This window comes from Pelodiscus sinensis, chromosome 3, assembly GCF_049634645.1.
Source record: "Pelodiscus sinensis isolate JC-2024 chromosome 3, ASM4963464v1, whole genome shotgun sequence".
NCBI classification, from domain to species: Eukaryota; Metazoa; Chordata; order Testudines; family Trionychidae; genus Pelodiscus; species Pelodiscus sinensis.
In genome coordinates this window covers 6,554,560-6,574,275 of record NC_134713.1, presented here as the reverse complement: position 1 = coordinate 6,574,275, position 19,716 = coordinate 6,554,560, and the positions used below count along the sequence as shown (strand labels likewise).

General features: G+C 53.9%; 1 protein-coding gene across 9 annotated transcripts in view; it reads right to left on the bottom strand.

Moving 5' to 3' along the window:
- Positions 1-2,714: 2,714 nt before the first annotated feature.
- Positions 2,715-19,716, bottom strand: part of EFR3B (EFR3 homolog B) — a 159,556-nt gene continuing 142,554 nt past the window's right edge. For 8 of the 9 annotated variants that reach the window (XM_006116729.4, XM_075923305.1, XM_075923304.1 and 5 more), the window contains 9 exons: positions 19,047-19,208; positions 16,883-17,014; positions 16,169-16,236; positions 15,591-15,718; positions 14,934-15,025; positions 12,521-12,569; positions 11,654-11,760; positions 10,010-10,059; positions 2,715-9,311 (listed from right to left, as the gene is read on the bottom strand). In XM_006116729.4, the coding sequence (XP_006116791.1) occupies positions 9,206-9,311; positions 10,010-10,059; positions 11,654-11,760; positions 12,521-12,569; positions 14,934-15,025; positions 15,591-15,718; positions 16,169-16,236; positions 16,883-17,014; positions 19,047-19,208 (894 nt within the window). In that variant the 3' untranslated portion in view covers positions 2,715-9,205. The remainder of the gene's footprint in view (positions 9,312-10,009; positions 10,060-11,653; positions 11,761-12,520; positions 12,570-14,933; positions 15,026-15,590; positions 15,719-16,168; positions 16,237-16,882; positions 17,015-19,046; positions 19,209-19,716) is intronic. The other variant, XM_025181494.2, reaches the window with a different exon arrangement.

Here is a 19,716-nt window from a genome sequence, read left to right as displayed (position 1 = left end):
AAACTTGCCAGCTGTCTACACTGGTCACTTGAATTTCCACAAGAACACTGACTTCCTACTGTCTGAAATCAGTGCTTCTTGCGGAAATACTATGCTGCTCCCGTTCGGGCAAGTCCCTTTTGCGCAAAGCTTTTGCGCAAAAGGGCCAGTGTTGACAGCTCAGATTTGTTTTGCACAAAAAAGCCCCGATCGCCATTTTCGTGATCGGGGCTTTTTTGCGCAAAACCGCGTCTAGATTGGCCACGGACGCTTTTCCGCAAAAAGTGCTTTTGCAGAAAAGCGTCCGTGCCAATCTAGACGCTCTTTTATGCAAATGCTTTTAACGGAAAACTTTTCCGTTAAAAGCATTTGCGGAAAATCATGCCAGTCTAGACGTAGCCCTATAGGTGTGTGGGTTACAACAGCACCATTACTGGAGACGTCAGGCACATTGGCCAAAGTGCTGGGAGGGAAGGGGAGGAGTAGAAAGTGTGGGGCCCCAGGGCCCCAGTGGGCAAGAGGGAGAGGGGGACAAGTGGAACCCCAGTGGGTCACAATCTGCTGTGGTCTCCTGAGGTAAAGGAGGGCCACTCATGCAGCTATTCATGGTTGCCTCTCTCTAAGCTGCACCCAGGAAATGGCCGACGTTTCAGTTGAGCTCTGGACTAGGCTTCCGAGGAAGGTTCCAGAATCCCCGCCATTGGCGGTGCTTCAGACCAAGTTGGACCAACACCGGCCAGGGCTGGTCGAGGTTTACTTGCTCCTGCCTCCGCATAAGGGGGCTTCACTTGAAGACATCTCAAGGTCCCTTCCGAGCCTACTTTGTTTTGAGTCGATGAGCGATTGCCTGGCCCTTGTAAGGCAGGAGATTCAGCTCTTTAGATGAGGCCCATCACCAGAGCACAGAAAGGCCTTTGAAATCGGTGGAGGCCTGGACTTGGGATCAGGCTCTGTGGGAATACCATAGCTAATGGGCTCCGGCTCTGTCTACTCTAAGGGAAAGGAAGGGACCAGTTTGCTCCCACCCATCAGGCCTAATACTTCAGACCCCCTGCAATCAGGCTGTGTGTCTTCTCCTGGCTATCCGCTTGCTTCTCTGTACCGAGCCAAGCATGGTGGGCACTCACGTTGTGCAAAATTCCTTCAGCCTATTCAGTTTTCACCTGATCAGTTTGGTTTTTCGGCGTATGTGTCCAGATGCTATTTGACAAGTCCTGATATTTTTTTTAATTGGGGGAAGTAAAACAGGGGCAGGGACTTGCAGCAAAAAGGCAGAAAAGGGGGTGGGACCTACAGGGAAGAAGGGGAGAAGGGTGGCCCTCCTAGGGGAAGATGGGGAGCAGGGGCAGGCCTCTTGGGGAAAGAGACGGAGCAGGGGTGAGGACTTAGGTGCCCTGTTATCAGCTGTTAGAAAGGTGACAAACCTAGCTTGGCCTGACAGAAGTGGATCGGCTTCCAGCTCTAATAATCAGGGCAAAAGAAGAACCAACAGAGAGGAGGAGATGGGAGAGAGTGGGAGGTTGACTGTGTGTTGTGTGAAGAAATACTGCCTTTTGTTTGTGTTAAACCTGCTGCCTGTTAATTTCATGCGGGGAACCCCAGTTCTTGTGTTATGTGAAGGGGAAAGTAACGTGTTCCATTTCTTTGCCCTCCTGGACTAGAACTTCCACCAGGATACATCAGCAATAGCTCTAGAGAAGACAAGAGGGTGATGTCAATTTACTCCAGCTAGGGATCTGGCCTGTTGACTTGTGTGAAAGTGCACGGGTGTAAATCCAGTGTCAGGAAACACACGGATGTAAATCTAGTGTCAGGAAATGCATGGATGTAAATCTAGTGTAAGGGAGGAGAATCAGGTCCAAGAAACCCAGTTTGATGCTCATCTCCAGCTTTAACATGCCCTCCTCCCCACACCCACAGAGGAAAAAATAAGCAGCTGCTGCTTTTCCTGTTGTTTCCAAGAAATCAGTGTCTAGGGGGTAGTTAATATTCTCGGCTCTCACCGACGTGCTCCCATTACGAAAAACCTCAACACACCATAACAGGGCAACATTAACATTTATTTGAAAAGGGCAGAGATGACTTACTTGAAAATATCAACAAGGCCCCTTACCAAAACGCGACCTTTAACAACTCAGACAACTTATTCCTGCCCTTGGTTACTCACACAAAAATGATCTCCTGATCCTGAAACACAGAAATGGAAACTTGCCCATGCACCTATGCCAGGTTTATAGAAATATATTTATATCTAATATAGATATATACAGTGTCTATACTCCCAAGGTCTAAACAGTACGTACAGTCACAATGCACAGCTGGAGACATTTACAGATGGAGATCATGTGTCCATATGCAACTCTTAGTGCAAATATAGGAAACTATTTCCAAGGAGAGGGTGGAAGCATCTTACCACAGGCTGAAACAAGACATGCTTGTTCACTGATATGGGGCAAGCCTAGAGGAAAGTGTGTGTGTGGGGGGGGTCCTTCTGTTTCAGCCCCCCCATGGTTTTGGAGGAAGTTCAAGGATCACTCTCAGCTACTTAAGCTAATGCAGGGGCAGGGCCTTGAGACAAGAGAGGCAGAGAAGGGGTGGAGCCTAGAGGGAAGAGGAGGAGCAAAGGCAGAATTCCTACGGGAAGAGGCGGAGCAATGGGAAGTTCCAATTGTCCACCTACTCCAATGTCCCATCTCTGTTTTTTTGTCCCACCTTCCAACCCCTTCTGCAGGGTGCTCCTATTACCCTTGCCAATTAACGGGCAAAACCATAAAGTCCTTATTGAAGCAAAACTTCCTTTGCCTTTAATGGGAAGTTGGCCATGTAAAAACTAAATCAGCATTTCAGGATTTGTCCTATCGTTGCTGGAGCTGGGTGAATTTCTCCATGCGCGTTTCAGCGACCAAACAGTACTGGCACGAACCTCCGCAGGAATGAATGTTTGAATTTGCACAGACAAATACCAACCCTGGGAAGTGCTTTCTCGTGCATGTACATTGTTAGACACAGAATCTGCGCCCTGTGACTTAGCCTGACCAATTGAACAGAACCCCCCCATGCAAGATTTTTGCCGTGACCCAGGAAGGAAACAATTCATGATTTGATTTGCCTTGGGTAGACCACAAGTCCTAGGCTGTATCTACACCAATATCCACCAACGGCTGGCATCTGAACCATTGTGTGGTGCAACCCTATTGGGTGCAAGCTGAGCCGAGAGAGCTGGAAACTCCTACTCCTTGCTTCTACGGGTGCGCTCTGCCACCAGTGGGTCAGCAGCCCCGTAGACAGTCCCCTGCTAGGTCTCCATACCACTGCTCCATTTGTGCCACAGCTCTAGGCTGACAGCCTCCATAGGCCACTGAGCAAGGTGTCTGTGTGTGTGGGGGGGGGGGGAGCGGCTCTACACCCCCGGAAGGGGCAGGGCCTGAGGTGGCAGGGGCAGAGCTGGGAGAAGCCAGCCCTCAGGACCACCTGGATCATGGTGCTCCCCCTTCCCCCACCGCAGCCCACAGAGCCACACCAAGCATGCGGTGCGGCGCTCCGGCAGCAATTTAAAGGGGCCCAGGGATCCAGCCGCCATCGCTACCACAGTAGGCCAGGAGCCCTGGGCCCCTTTAAATTGCTGGGCCCCACAACAGCTGACCCCTTTCTCTCCCCCTCAGCATTTCCAAGCCCCCAGCACCTCTGGTTTTGCGGCCTCAGTTAACACACCGCTCCATATCTTCCTCATGCCCTTTCCCTTCATTGGAGTCTCAGCATGCTACACCAGTGTTTCTCAACCAGTGGTATAAGTACCCTTGGGGTACTCGAGAGAAGTCTGGGGGTACTCGAGAGAAGTCTGAAATTTGGAGAAAACTGAATTTTTGCTGTTGCAAAAAAAGCAAATATGATTCTAGGTTGTATCAACAGGTGTGTTGTAAGCAAAATTCGTGAAGTCATTCTGCCGCTCTACTCTGCACTAGTTAGGCCTCAGCTGGAGTACTGTGTCCACTTCTGGGCGCCACATTTCAAGAAAGATGTGGAGAAATTGGAAAGGGTACAGAGAAGAGCGACAAGAATGATTAAAGGTCTAGAGAACATGACCTATGAAGCCAGGCTTCATGAACTGGGCTTGTTTAGTTTGGAAAAAAGAAGATTAAGGGGGGACATGATAGTGGTTTTCAAATATCTAAAAGGGTGTCACAAGGAGGAAGGAGAAAATTTGTTCCTCTTGGTTTCTGAGGACAGGACAAGGAGTAATGGGCTTAAAGTGCAGCAGGGGAGGTTTAGATTGGACATTAGGAAAAAATTCCTAACTGTCAGGTTGGTCAAATATTGGAATAAATTGCCAAGGGAGGTGGTGGAATCTCCCTCTCTGGAGATATTTAAGAACAGGTTAGATAGACATCTGTCAGGGATGGTGTAGACGGAGCTTGGTCCTGCCTTGAGGGCGGGGGGCTGGACTCGATGACCTCTTGAGGTCCCGTCCAGTCCTATGATTCTATGATTGTTTGTTTTAAGTTTTACACAGCGTTTTATTATTTTTGTACTTTTTACACCTAAACATTTCATCACCCGCCCAGCTACAATTAAGTCATTTAAACAAATGTGTTGCAACAGTAGAAAAATTGTTTTGTGTATCTGAAAACTATAGGTACTGGGAATACTTTTTTTTTTTAAAGGGGTACTTTATAAAAAAAAAAGTTGAGAAACACTGTGCTAGAAGAAAGCAGGCACGCATCTCTGTTTCTAAAAGGCTCATGACCTCCAGGCAGCCTATAGGTCAAGGGCTGAGCAGGGGGGGAAAACAGGGATCAGAAATGCTGTCCCAAACATGGTCCACCTTCCCTCTGAACACAAGGGTGGACTCTCTGAGTAATGGGAATGGAATTGCATGATACTGTGGTGGGACAGGAGTTCTATCATAAAGGCCGAAGCTAGCCACTATTTAACATACAGGGCTAGCTAGGCTTTTCTTTTTGAAATGGAAACATTAAAATACCTGATTCTTGTTCACGTGTTTGCACAAATTTGGGAGGGGGGGGGTTGCAACATTTCAATTTGAAGTGTTTTGGTTCATTTTGGTAGAGAAAAAAACCCATACACACCCCTTTTTTGGCGGGGGGGGGGGGGGAGAGAAGTCCAAATGTTATCCTGTGTTATCTTCACTCACCTAGAGAGACGGAACGCCCAAACGTGAAAAGTAGAAAGAAATGACAAATTTTGAAGATGATGTTTCCTCTCACTTTTTTAACGTTTAGCTCTTCCCTCTTGGTTTTGTAGCCACAAACCGGGTGCTTTCTTGCAGCCTTGAAAGGAAATACTTTTTTCCCGTTTTTTGTTTTGAATTTAAAACAACTTTTTCTTGAAAAATGTTTTTTGACAAATCCCCATTTTCAGAAAAACACCCTTCGGCCTGTTCTAATGGAACAGGCTCCTCCCATTCCAGCTGTTCCCACTCAATGTAACCCATTTCAACAATGCAATTTCACCTCCCATTGTTTTCTTTCTCCTAGACCACGGCTACCCAACTCTGGAAGCCCCCGGGGCCACAGTGATACTCTCAGCACATGCCAAGGGCCGCAACTTAAGTGTGGTTGCAGAAAACCTGCTGTATGGCGAGAGGCTCAAGGAACTCAATCTAGTTAGTTTCACAGGGGGGAAATAAGGGGGTGATTTGCTCTCAGTACGTAAGTATCAGCGCAAAGAGCAAATATTGAGAAATTGGCTCTTCAATGTAGCAGAGAACAGTCTCATATGGTCAAAGGGCTGACCGCGGAAGCTAGACCAATTGAGAAGGCAAATAAAGTGTCGTTTTTACCAGTGAGGGTAATAAACCATTGGCACAACTTAGCAAGGATCATGGTAAATTCTCTGGCATTGACAATTTTTAAATCAAGACTGGATGCTCTTCGAAAAGCCCTGCTCTAGGAAGTATGGTGGGAAAGAGAGTCTACAGAAGCTCAGATTAGACACAGCCATAGAGTCCAGGTGGAGAAAGGACCACTGTGAGCAGACTGGCAAGTTTTTCGCAAAATCATCTGAATTTGCGGAAAAACTTGCCAGCTGTCTACGCTGGCCGCTTGAATTTCTGCAAGAACACTGACAATCTCATGTAAGATCATCAGTGTTCTTACGGAAATACTGTGCTGCTGCCATTCGGGCAAAAGCCCTCTTGCGCAAATCATTTGCGCAAGAGGGCCAGTGTAAACAACACAGTACTGTTTTCCTCAAAAAAGCCCCGATCGTGAAAATGGCGATTGGGGCATTTTTGCGGAAAACCGCGTCTAGATTTGCCCCGGACGCTTTTCCACAAAAAGTGCTTTTGCGGAAAAGCATCCTGCCAAACTAGACGTGCTTTTCCGAAAATGCTTTTAACAGAAAACTTTTCCATTAAAAGCATTTTTGGAAAATCATGCCAGTGTAGACGTAGCCTATGAATGTCACCTTCCCTGGCATAACCAATAGAGCTTGTTTAGTGGGGCTCTCCTGCAGCCCCAGGGAGCAGGGAACCATTTTGGGGAAGAAGATGATGTGATTACAAAGCCACAACAACTGGAGGGAAAATCCAGGGGCGGGGGTAGGATGGGAAACTCACTGGAATGCCTGTTTTGAAGCTGGCCAATGACAGGCCCTTCGTCTGCCTGCATAATGTCCCCACTTTCACACGTCAGCTGGTTTTGCGGCAGCCCGGGGCTGTTTGAATGGCTTGGAATTGTGCAAAACAGAATGTTTTCATTTGCTCTCAGGTCCCTGTGCCAGAGGATTCTGATGATCAATGAGACGGAGCCCAGAGGTGGGAAATTTCTGCCCCAGAGGAACACTGGGGTCTTAGGAAAAGGGGTGTGGAGGGAATCATCCTCTTCACTCCGGGCACTGCTGAACTGTCTGATGCAACACGCACAGTCTTCCAGGTTCCCTCTTTGGGTCGGCATCTGGGAAATGCCAGTGTTCAAGGGGTTAATGTGCCTTCCGCTCCGGCCCCATTTCAGCCCTCTCCTGCTGCTTGGTTCTGGGTTCTCCAGGGCTGTCCCAACTTTAATCCTGCCTGCACTTCAATACAGTGCTAATCCACGGCCTGTAGGATTGGGGCATGGGTCTTCCCCAGGCAGCTTTGCACCAAACAATCCCTGGTGAACCATGGCTATTGAAAATCAAGTATGAAACCAATCACTAACCATCTAGAACAGGGCTGGGCAATAATTTCTTTTTTTGGAGGGGCAGGGCACGCCAAGATTTTGGAAGGTGGTGAAGGGCTGCACTTTTCTGTAGAGGTGATGTGAGGTCTAGGATAGAAGTTGGGTGTAGAAGGGCGTACGGGGTAAGGGAGTGGAGTGCAGGAGACGGCGTGAGGTCTGAGGGAGTTTGGGTGAAGGAGGTGGTTGTCATCTGGGTCAGGGGATTGGGGTGTAGGGTCAGGGAGGGGGTGTGGGTGCAGGAGAGGATTCTGGCCTGGGGGAGGGGTTCTAGGAGGAGGTGCAAAGTCTGGGAGCGAATTGTGATGTGGGAGAGGGGACAAAGGGGGTACGGGCTGCAGAGGGTTTGGGTAGTGACCGGGGGCAGACGAATGGGGTGCAGGGTCTGGGAGGATGTTTGGGTGCAGGAGAGGATTCTGGCCTGGGGAAGGGGTGCAGGAGGAGGTACAGGGTCTGGGAGGGAGATGTGACCTGGGGCAAGGGGGTGCAGAGGGTTTGGATGGTGAGCTGGGGGAGGGAGTTGGGGTGTGGGAGGGGCAGGGGTGCCAGAGACAAGCTGTGGCTGGGAGGCGCATACCTAAGTGTCTCCTGGCCAGCAGCCCTGCAGCACCCCCAAGGCAGGCTGGACTCCCTACCTGCTGCAGCCCCAGACCACTTGAAACTGCAGGCTGTTCCCCCACGTGGCTCTCAGCTCCAGGAGGAGGAGGAGGAAGAGGCTTGCGTTGCCCCCAGGCCAATCTCTGAGCTCATATTGGCTGGTTGTTTCCAGCCAATAGGAGCTGAGAATTGGGTTGGGGGGGGGGGGAGACTGAGCTTTAAACCATGGCTGCTGCTTGCCTAAGGGTCCCAGCAGGATCTTCAGCAGCCCGGATCCAGCCCCCCCAGGCTGTGTTTTGCCCAGCCCTGACCTAGGACTTAAAGGATTTCCCCGGGTGCTTTACAATGTAGACCTTATGGGATCACAGAACGGATCCTCCTCCCTCAAAAGCCCATGATCCCCTGCCGCTTGGCTCTAATAGAGAATCTCCTTTAGCAGTTAGCTGTATAGGGCTGAGCTGGTCTCATTCTAGGCACTCACCCCATACAGGGTGCTGGAGGGGAGACACACACAAGCAGGTTCATTAGAGGAGCCATTTCCCTTTCAATACGTGTAGGAAACGTTAGGGGTGTTTGCCTTGATTGTACCTGTCAATCAGCCCCTTTGTCGTCTTAAAGCAACGTTACCAGAAAGGCAACTACACATCTGATGTATAGGACCCTGCAGCACAACAATAATGCTTTAATAGGTATCCAGCTGTGATGACTAACATCTGGGTCGGCCTGCCTCTGGGGCGGCTTCGCACTGTCTTAAGGCAACCAGAATTCACCTTCTGCAACAAGTTTGGGTCCTATGTCCAAGTCCCCTTTGTCCTAGAGGCCTATGTCATGAAGTCAGGCAAAATGGCCCTATTGGTCCCTTCTGGCTTTGAAATCTAGAAGACCTCAAGTTTGGAGAGCAGCACCCTGTTACGAAAGAACTCTCTTCAACTGGCCACAAGCAGAGAACCATGAGTGATATCTGTCGCTGCCACAGACTTGCTTGATGTAGGGGGCCATCAAGAGGCCAAATGAATTCTCTGGGGTAAGATCTAACATCCCCCTTTCCTCCCCCCCCCCCCCAAAAAACCCTAAACCCTCTAACCTGGTAATAAAAAGGGAAGCTAAACCAAGCCCTAGCTATGCCTGCACCTTCCCCAACTTCTCCCTGCTGGAGTCCTGGCTCTGAAACTCTTTCATGAAGATTCTTCAGTCGCACGCATCATCAACCCTAGAGGTGAAACGAGCTGAGAAGAAATAAGGTGGCAAAGAAACACACATGTGAATTCTGTAAATGGCTGGAGGATCACGGGGTGCCACATGGCTCTGGAAGAGGGAAGCCGGCAAGTCCTCCAAAAGGCGCTTTCCTCAAGGGTTACAGATTTCTTCAAGAGACTCATTTGTATACATGCATCTTCCTCCTCTGGCTCCACCCGCATCAGGACTTGGCCCTCTCTCGGCATGCGCGTCGGGTCTCAGTATACGCAGAGATCTGGGAACTTCATCTCATACACCGGGATGGAGTGGCTCTGGGGCTGGCCATACGCAGCCGTGATGGTACCCGACGGGCTCGGGGGCGGCCTGCAATGTCGGAGACAGAGAAGGAGAGTTAAAGGTGGCCTTCCACACTCTCTCTCAGGGCCCAGCCCAGACAGGTTCTGCCCAACTCTTGCTCACTGTGAAGATTTCCCCTTTCCTGACTCAGGACCCTGTCACCGTGTTAACTGAAGATGAAGGTTTATCTCTGCTCAGCTGGTGACGTGAAGGCACAAATCCAACCTAGTGACTGCACATTAGGGCCAAACTGCAGATGACAAAGGGACGTGCTGGGGACCAACGCCCAGCTGAGACACGGACAGCTCTGGGGAGCTGTGAACACGGGGGAGAACCATACGAAGTAGATAGGAGGTAAAGGGAACAAGGGTGAGGCCTGATGTAATGGAGAGACTGACCTTGCTCTCCTCCTTCGTGCCTAGCCTTCCTGCACTCACCAGTGGGATCTCTGCACCTTCCCGCAGCACAGCTGCGGTCCTCTGTTCTCGGCTTGCCTGAAGCTCTAGGGGGCCTGTTTCCTGATAGAACTAGGTACGTCTCCAGTTGTAGGAACGGGCCAGATTGTGGCTGTCCCCTGCACCTCTCTCCCATCCTCCTGTTTGTGCCTCAGGGCACAGGCCACCCATCACCGCAGTTCACGAGCCTCTCCCCCTCTTGCCAACTGCAAAGCGGGGTCCTAAAAGCCCCCCCAAGACTGTCCTCTCCCCAAAGGGTCTGATGCTCACCGGATAGTGATCTCAAAGATCTGGTTCAGCTTGCTTTGCAGCAGCGAGGCCTGAAACAAACAACAATTCCATTATTCTGAGGCTTCACATCGGGGCAGAGCTGTTACGATCACCGAGCCCCAACAGGTCACACTGGGCCTGCAGCCTCCAAGTCCTTGTGCGGGGCACAGCAGGGAGTATGGTGCTGCAGCACATCAGGGTAGACAACCATGGGGGGACATAAAATAATGAAATAGCGTGCCCTTGTAGCCAAGAAGGCTAATGGCATATTGGGATGCATTGGTAGGAGCACTGCCAGCAGATCTAGGGAAGTGATTATTCCCCTTTACTCGGCACTGGTGAGGCCACATCTGGGGTATTGCCTCCAATTCTGGGCCCCCCCCCACTACAGAAAGGATGTGGACACATTGGAGAGAGTCCAGCAGAGGGCAACACAAATGAAGAGGGGGCTGGAGCGCATGACTTATTAGGAGAGGCTGAGGGATCTGGGCTTGTTTAGTCTACAGAAGAGAGGAGTGAGGGGGGGTTTGATAGCAGCCTTCAACTTCCTGAAGGGGGGGTCCAAAGAGGATGGACAGAGGCTGTTCTCAGTAGTGATGGATGCAGAACAAGGAGCAATGGGCTCAAGTTGCAGTGGGGGAGGTCTAGGTTGGATATTAGGAAAAACTATTTCCCTAGGCGGGTGGGGAAGCACTGGGATGGGCTCCCTAGGGAGGTGATGGAATCTCCATCCCTAGAGGTTTTTAAGTCCCGGCTTGACAAAGCCCTGGCTGGGATGATTTCGTTGGGGTTGATCCTGCTTTGAACAGGGGGTTGGACTCGATGACTCCTGAGGTCCCTTCCAGCCCTTGGAGTCTATGAACTTCCTCCATGGGACACTGACGTAAAGCAGGAAGTTGTGCTGGTGATGCATGTAACACGCTTCCCTCCTGCATCTGGACTGACCAACTCTGCAGCATGGTCCCGAGTGGTGCTTTGAGATCCCAGCTTTCGTATGAGGCTGGAATCCAGACTTCAGGCTCCTCAGGGTCCCTCATGTTTCCCTGACATGTTTCACAGGAGCAGGGTGCCGGGCTGAATAACTCTGTTCGGCCTCCACCCTGTGGTTTTATTTGGATGCCGCGTTCTCCACTTCCTGTCCCCAAGGGCAGCGCAGTGGTGCTGTATGCTACTAGAGAGCGGCTCCGCTCCACCCCTGAGCTGGCTGCATTTCAGTCGTGACAAACGAGACCCCCTACCCCTCGGGCACAAGGGACTTTGGGGAACTGACTGCAGCGAGGTCCAACTCAGTCACTCCTCCCATAGGCTACCTCATTCCAGAGGTCTCACAGCTTCAGGGAGCGGACGCCTTCTTGTGCTTTCACAGCAAAACCCTCCCGTGCATCACCAGCAGGTTTTGAACTCAGAACGCACTACAACATAGGCCTCTGCCCCTTGAGCTAATGGAATAACTTCGCTAGCGGGTAGCAGTAGTAGGGTGTTATCTGCGAGCAAATCAGCCACTACCCAGGTGATGAGCCTCACTTTGCCTGTGCTACTCTGGTTTTTTGACCCCGCGGGATGGGCCCGGCACATCCTCCCAGCCTGAGTGATCTCCCTGGCAAAGCAGAGCAAGCAGGCAGAGTGCCGAAAGCAGAGCCTCACCCGGGCGCCGCAGTGAGCCGCGATCTCTTCAAAGGGAGCTTTCTGGAACTTCTCCACCACCTGCCGCCTCCTCTCCCGCTCCTGCTCCTCCACAGCGACGCTGTCTACTAAAGCGCACAGGAGGGAGGAAGCAATGGGGAAAGGGCTCTGGCCATGCCAGGCATACAGACCCCAAGTCCCAGTTGTTCTGTTCTGGGGGTTACGGCCACGCACAAGCCAGCCCAGCTCTCAGGGGAACACCTGCTCTGCTGCGAGCCCTGCAGCGAGTACCTGGAGAGCAGCGCCTCCCCACCGTGAGAGCAAGCAGGGCTCTGTGCTGCACGGCTACTGGGTGCGGGTTCGCCGGTGCTCAGCACCCCTGGAAAATCACCGCCCCAGCCTCTCATTCTGGCACCCAGACATCAAAGGACATGTTAGAACTCTTGGGTTTAAGCAGCATGCCCAAGGCCAGAAAGGGAGTCAGTGGCAGCATCAGGCTTGACCTGAAGAGGTCCTGCACTCAGATCATTAGCCGGCCATCTCTCCAGCCCGAATGGGGGTCTCTAAAGACACACTGGCCAGGCAGGGTTGTGGGTATGGGGTGGAGTCTGCACTGCCCGTGCCGCACTGGCACTGTGGAGAGGGGATGCCAGTCACCGAGCACAATGTGACGTTTCCAGACATGCTCACGGAGCAGCACTCCAGAAAGAGAGAAAGTTTTATGCCTCTGAACACAGTGTGACTAACACAGCTCGGTCTTTCCCCTGGGCGCTAGCTCAAGTCTTTGGGCTTAACACAGCAGCATCTGGGGGACGCAGCGGGTCAGACAGGAGCGTCTCATGGTCCTGTCTGGCTTTCAGTTCTGTGGAAAATCACTCAGTTACTTACCAATTGCTTTCTTCAGGGTCTCGTACGTGATCTCTTCAGCCGGGGCTCTCTAGGGGTGGGGGAAGAACACAAGAATTACACCTCCAGGCAGCATGCCCTTGAGAGCAGACGAAAGGGGAGAACAGCCGACCATGTGGTTCTAGAGGCCAGCCAGCTTTGCAGATCTGCAGTAGTGGGGCTCACCCACTAGGAGGCGATAACTTTTGGGGCTCTAGACAGGGGTAGCTGGGAGAAGCTGAGTAGCCCGTGTGGTACTGGAGGTCGGCCGATGGTTCCTTCTGGCCTGAAGCTCTATGAATCTATGAAGGTGCTGACTAGGGCCACCTCCTTTCCGAAGGAGCCCCGCTCCCTTCTGAGCCCCCAGTAGCCAGAGCCGGGCAGTAGTAAGAGCTATCCAGGGAGCCTGGGCCACTACGGGGAGCCCTAGACCCTCCACCTGCCTTGAGAAGGCGGCCAGAAAGCAGCCCCTGGACCGTGGCCCTGTCTCCGGGGCATACTGCCCAGGGCAGATGGAGGATTCAGGGCTCCCTTTAGGCAGCTCATACCACAGCCCAGCTCCGTCTTCCACAAGGGCAGAGCTCCGGGAGGGCAGCAGCCATGCGGCTCGGGACGCGGCTTGCTTTTCACCCCGCTCCCCGGGCCATCAGGGAGGGAGAGGAAAGGACCTGCATTCTGTGATTTCCTCCTCGGCCCCCTCCCTTCGCCAGCTGGGTGTGAAAGGCATGCACGGCATGCAAGCACTTTCCCCTCGCTCCCTTAGCGCCCAGGCAACGGGATGAAAAGCAAGCTGCGTCCCGGCTCCCCCTGCCCTCCTGAAACTCCGCCCTTGCCTTCCAGCCTGGCTAAGGGGCGGATTCACAGGGGGGAAAAGGGGGCAGCACCCCTGAGCCTTGGGCAGGCAAGAAATGATGGCACCGGATTCATGACAAATGCTCCCCGAATCGTTCGACCCAGGGCAGGGACTTGGGATGTACCCTCGGAATGGGAGGTCACCTAGCCCGGACAGCTTGGACGCCCAAAGGAGAAACAAGCAGCTGCACAAAGCAGTGGCTTTCAGAGAGTGAAGCCACCAAACGCAGCCCACTGTGGGCAGGTAAATGCTGGAGAGCACAGCCCCAGGGTAGCTCCTTCCCCAGAAGGATGGCACACAAGCCTTAATTACCTGGCCCCGGCGGAGGGAAGGCAGGCCGCGATAACTCGTGCGTAGGACGCTGGTGGGCACGGGGCCGGCTCACCTCGCCCTGCTGACCACACCAGGAGGGAATTACTCCTCGGTGGCTCGTGGCCTGCGGCGCCCAGACACAGCCAGCGCGCTCGGCCGTGCACCCGAACAAAGAACGACACAGCACTTAAGTAGGCAGCGTTAGAACAGGAGCTGCTGGGACGAGGGGGAAGCTCAGGAGGTGGAAATGTTTAGCCCCCAGGGAAGGCTCTGGCTTGTCTTTTGTCGGTGTCCTGCGCCCGGATCCTGCGTGTTCGGTGGAGCCGAAACCACTAACGAGCGAGACTCAACGAGGATTTGTATTATGGCCAAATCTGAGAGTCCCTGAAGATCCTGGGACCGCCAGGGAGGTCTGAGTCTCTCTGACTATCAGGGCAATATGGAGTCAAGTCACCGTCCATGAGAGTGACGGGAAGGGGAAAAGCAAGCAGTATCCTGGTTGGGATTTCGGAGAGGGGGTTTCAGCCCCCCTTTGCCCTGGGGAGGGGGCTCATACCAGGGGCAATGCCGGACTGGTGGGGGGTGCACCCACAGCAGCCGGGAGGAAAACCCCTGGAAGCACGTCGCGCCTCCTCCTGCAGCGGAGTGCAGCAGCCGGCCGGTTCCTTTTTGCCGGAGCGGCACTCCGGAGTGCACCCCCTTGCTTTCTCCTCTGCTCAGATGTCCGGCACCTGAGGAAGAGGGCTGGGAGGGGCGGATGGGAGCGTGTCCTCTCCAAGATCTCGACCCAGTGGGAAGAATTCAGAGAGAGGGGGGAACCTGAGGTGAACGATGGGGGGAGATGAAAGAGCCCCCCGCAGACAGGCTGTCTGCACGGCACCCACGGTGGAGGAGATGGGAGCAGCCCACAAAACTGTACAAGGTGTAAGCACCCAGGGGCAGGTGTAGGGGACCAGATGTTCTAGAGAGAGCTAGAAATAACAGGCCAAGGGAAACGTCGGCAGGAAAAGCTTCCCAGGTGGGAAATCGCCTCTGCTTGGGTTCACACTACGTGATCTAAGAAGGCTTTGCCGTCCCCCTAGGTTCTACAGGACAATGGCTGTCCCAAGCAAACACCCCCTGCTCATCAGGCCGGCTCAGGACACTGGGCACACGCAGAAGCAAACCAATAAAAACCACCCCTCCTGCTGGAGACACAGCACAACGTGAAGGGCAGTTGTCAGGCTGGCCGGAGCAGGCAGCACACGGTACCTCCTCTTTCTCGGGACTGTTCCTCGATTCCACCTCGACCTGAAGAGAAATGGTCTCCCCGATGCTCTTCCTCTTGGACAGACGATCCTCGTCTGGAAAACAGAGGGAGCCAACCCGTGAGGAAGGCAGAGCGCCTCGCCCGTCCGGGGAGACACCCGGAGGGACCTGGGGAGGGGCTGTCCGGGTCACAAGAGGGAAGCGTGTGGACATCACTGGAGATTTTCAAAGGGAGGCTGGAGAGGCAGGTGCCTTGGGTGGGTTAGACACAACAAACCCTGCATTCTTCCCCCTGTAGGGATTTGGTGCCTATTGCTGCAGTACCAGAGCTGTGAGGCAGGCCAGGGCTGTTATCCCCATTGCACAGGTGAGAAACTGAGGCACAGAAAGACTAAGTGGGTTGACTAAGGTCACACAGGGAGTCTATGGCACAGCAAGGATTTGAACCCAGGTCTCCCAGAACCCATGTCCATGCTCTAGCTACTAGACCACCCTCTCTCTGGAGAGACAATGACGGAGCACGGGAATGGATGCTAAGGTCTCCCGAGTTCTCACCCCAGTTGTCCCCACACCACACAATGAGTGGGCAAGGTAACATCTGAGACAGCCGGGCACTGCCTTGGGAAAGGCCACAGTGTGCAGGGAAGCTCCGCCCCCTACCTGTCAGCTGCGGGATGTAGGGCGTGCTGAGCCGGTCTGAATTGTAGCCGCTGCCTCCCAGCACCTCGCTGATCTTGCTCTGCCGGAAGAAGACCTCGGGCACTAAGTGATCTAGGCCCTTGGTCAGCCTGTGCGGGCGAACAGAGAGGAAAGCCGGTGACGATTCTGGCCCGTTGCAGGCGTGGTTACCAGCCCGTGGCATGCACAGAGCGTTAGGATTTCCAGGTGAACACTGGGACAGCTCCACCTCCCTCCAAGTCAGCTGGGCGGGCACAGAAAACAGCTTGATCCTCCTCTGACCGCCGAGCGACACGGGGCCCTGGCGTTTCTGCATGGAGGCAATGCCACCCCGGCGAGAGCGCCGATGCACGTGCTCTTGTCTCAGCGAAGGCGCCAAGGGAACGGGAATATCTGTACTGGGACATTTCCCCGCAGCTCCATCAGGGAGAATGACAAAGGGCCCCCGTTTGCTGTGGCCCGGCTGCCGGCGACGGTTCCGACAGGGGCAGCAGGATTTCAGCTGCCGCTCTCTGATCCAACCCAGGGGGACACGCGCTTTCTAGAGCAGAGGTTCTTACCGGGGTGCCTCTACAAACACGTCCTCGGGGAGGAGGTACGGCGCATCCTTCTGCCTCGCCTCGAGGACCTGGCGGGGAGGGGAGGGACGAGAACCCCTCAGTGGTTTGTCCGCCAAGCAGCAAAGGAACGAGGTATCAAACCCGCATGGGAACCGAAGGCGCCTGCTGCAGCCGAGCCTCCTTGTTCTTTAAGGCCAGCTGAGTGCTGGGAACAGGGGCTGGACGGACAGGCCTGGAGACAGCAATCCTCTAGCTGCCCACCAAACAGGCCCTGCATGGGCAGCGTCAGCATAAGCCCCAGCACCTCCCCGATGGGCCTGGAGCGAACCCCTCACGGAGTGGGGGGCAGGGAGAGATTCAGGCTTCGGCTTCCCCACGGACACAGTCAGCAAGGGGCCAGTAAGTGCGACCTGCGGGGGGGAGGTTCCAGGTAGACACCCGCCTCCTCAGACTTGAGTGAGACCCTGCACACTCGCTGCACACCCTCCAGCCAACAGGAAAGATTTTCGGTGGCTTCTAGCCGGGGCTGGATTTGACCTGGTGGCCTAGGGCCAGGGCAGTCTCCGATGTTCCCCGAGCCCTGGATCTGGTGAGGTAACCATGCTCCACGTCTCCCATGGAGAGCCCGTTCTCCTGACCGCCCCCCGCGCAGGGACGAGCCGGCCGCTGGCGCCGTGCCCTGAGGAGCGCGGGGGGGGGGGCACCCGCACTGACCTCATGGATGTGCTGGCAGAAGGCGGGCACCGTGGTGAGCTGGCTGATCAGGTTCAGGTAGGCGGCGCCGAGGGCGTAGAGGGCGCAGCGGTTGTACACAGGCAGGTTATCCTCGTTGATCTGCGCGATCTCCTGCAAAGCCCGGCAAGCAGGTTCGCTGGTTAGCACAGCAACGGCAGACTGATGGGAAGGCAGCGGCTGGGTCCAAACGTGTCCCAGGGAGGCTGGTGCTTTCAGGGGAGGTGGGCCCAGCCTCACAAGCGACCATAGGCGCTGACTTTTATTTTTTCCCCAGGGGGCTCCACCCCTGCTCTGCCCCCTCCCTCCTGCTGCTCGCTGCCTTCGCCAAGCCCCTCCCCTTGCCACCTGATCGGCAGCCCCGCTGATCAGCCGTATCTGGCGGGTGCTCAACACCCACTCTTCTTCGTCCATGGCTGCCCCAGCCCCAGAGTAACCACCGAATCAGGCCAGCCAGCAAGTGGAGGAGACGGAGAGCTTCTGGAGCCAGAAAGAAGCAAGAAAGTGACCCGGAGGATAGAAATCTGATGGCAAGAGAGAGGTCCCCGTGGGAGACCCCAGGGGATGTGGAAAGGGGCAACCGACGTGTAGAACTGGTGTTACATGGAAGAAAGTAAGCGCAGGGCCTGAAACAGACCCAGGCATGATACTGGTTCCTCCCGGGGCTGGGCAGAGAGGCCAGTAGCCTGCAAAAGGGAAGGGATCTGAACACCCCAGTGGGTGATCCAAAACCATGTGAGCTGAGCGGGGAGGGAGGGAGCCCAGATAGCTGCCTCTCCACCTGGGTGCATGTGGGCAACTGCCAAGAATAACAACACTGGAATCAGCTGCCCAGGGAGGTTGTGGAATCCCCATTTGCGGAGATATTTAAGAGCAGGTTAGATAAATGTCTATCAGGGATGGTCTAGACAGTGCTGGGTCCTGCCGTGAGGGCAGGGGTCTGGACTCGGTGGCCTCTTGAGGTCCCTTCCAGTTCCAGTGTTCTAGGATTCTAGGCGACCCTAGTTGGGCTCAAAAGCCGGCTGTCCCTTTAACACCTCCCTTCCTGCATCGCCTGGGTCTGCTCCTACGTCGATGTTCCATTGACACCCATCTGTTCGCAGCGACATTCATCTGCCATCCTATTGCCAGGTGGGTTTGCTCCCTGCCAGCTCTGGGGGCGACAGATGAGTGGCAGGGCAGGGCTGCTGTCACATTAAGGATTTGTTTTGCCGCCTGGGTTTACTGGCTGCGTTGCACGCACTGGCTCTTTTTTGCACTGCTCTGTATTCCCCTTTCTAAAGCACCCAGAGGCTGCTGGGTACCTGGTGCCGAGAAATAAAGGAATGTTACGGCATTACTGGTGGTGAAAGGCTAAAAGCAAAGAGGATTTGGTACCGATCACGGCAGAGAAACAGTTCTCAAATATTCATTCGGATTTGAGTTCAAGCCTAGGTTGGTGGAATTGACACACCCGAGGGCAGGATGAAGGTGCTGCTTTCTTATTCCCGTATCACACAACTCTGCTGCGGCCCCTCAGAATACGAACTGCCCTCGTCGCAGTGCGCCAAACATGGCTCTCATTTGCATGGCTGCAAATCTGGAGGAACACTAGGGGAGCCTCCCTAATTCAATGTTACAGCAGCCATCTGGCGGAGATAAGCCGTACAGATGTGGAGCTGCAGCCTGACATCCGCTCCATTAAGGCCAGGTCTACACTAAAAGGGAAGATCGACTCGAGATACACAACTCCAGCTTTCATGTTAATTACATAGCTGGAGTCGAGTTTCCTCGCCGTCCCACAACAGGAGGCCCCACGGAGAGCATTTACTCCTTGCAGAACCAAGAGTACCAGCTGCCGACGGGGGCACCCTCTGAGTTTGATTGAGTGAGTCTTCACTAGACTCACTAAATCAAACTCCGGAAGTTCGATCGCAGCAGCATTGATCATCCATTTAAGCCATGTCTTCACTAAGGCCAGCAACTTAATGGAGCCCAGCCCTGGTAAATTCCCTTCAACCCGTTTGCCATGGTGGAACTTACACCCCTTTGGTCTGTCCGCTCCAGGCCTAGCTCAGATCCATGCGCTGATCCTCTCTTTGTGCAGTGAGGAGGAGTCCGTTACCCTGTGGGACCCCAGATACCTGCCCTGTTCACTCCAGCCTACCTGCACTGCCAGCACCAGGCGGATGAGGTCCACCACCACCTCCTCGTTGGCCAGCTCGATGCTAATGAGCGCCAGCATGCTGTAGAGCGCCTCGTAGTGAGGCTGCACGTTGCTCTCCTCCTTGCTCGTCAGGTAGATGTGCCTGTACAGCTGTTGGGAGTGCTGTGGAGAGAAGAGAGCCTGGCATCACATAAACTGAGCCCAGGGCCATCCGAGTTTTTGTGAGAGAGGCATGAAGGGAGCCAGCCAAGCATGGCACAAGTTGAACCAGCTGGTGCTTCCAGCCCCCGCTAGGGGTGAAACATTAGCCCTAGGGCAGTGTTTCTCAACCTTTTTTTTTTTTTTTTATAAAGTACCCCTTTTTCAAAGCAAAAAAAAAATCAAATTGTAAGTACCCACAGTACCGACAGTTTTCAGACACTCCAAATTTTTAACTACCGTTGCAACACATTTGTATAAACAACTTAATCGTAGCCCGGGAGGGCAATGACATTTGTGGGTGTAAAAAGTACAAAAATAATACAGCGCTGTAAAACGTAAAACAAAAATTCAGTTCTCTCCAAATTTTAGTTGTGTTGACGTACCTTCCTCTCCCCCCCCCTCCCCCCCCCCGCCAGACATCTCTCGAGTACCCCTAAGGGCACTCGTACCACTGATTGAGAAACACTGA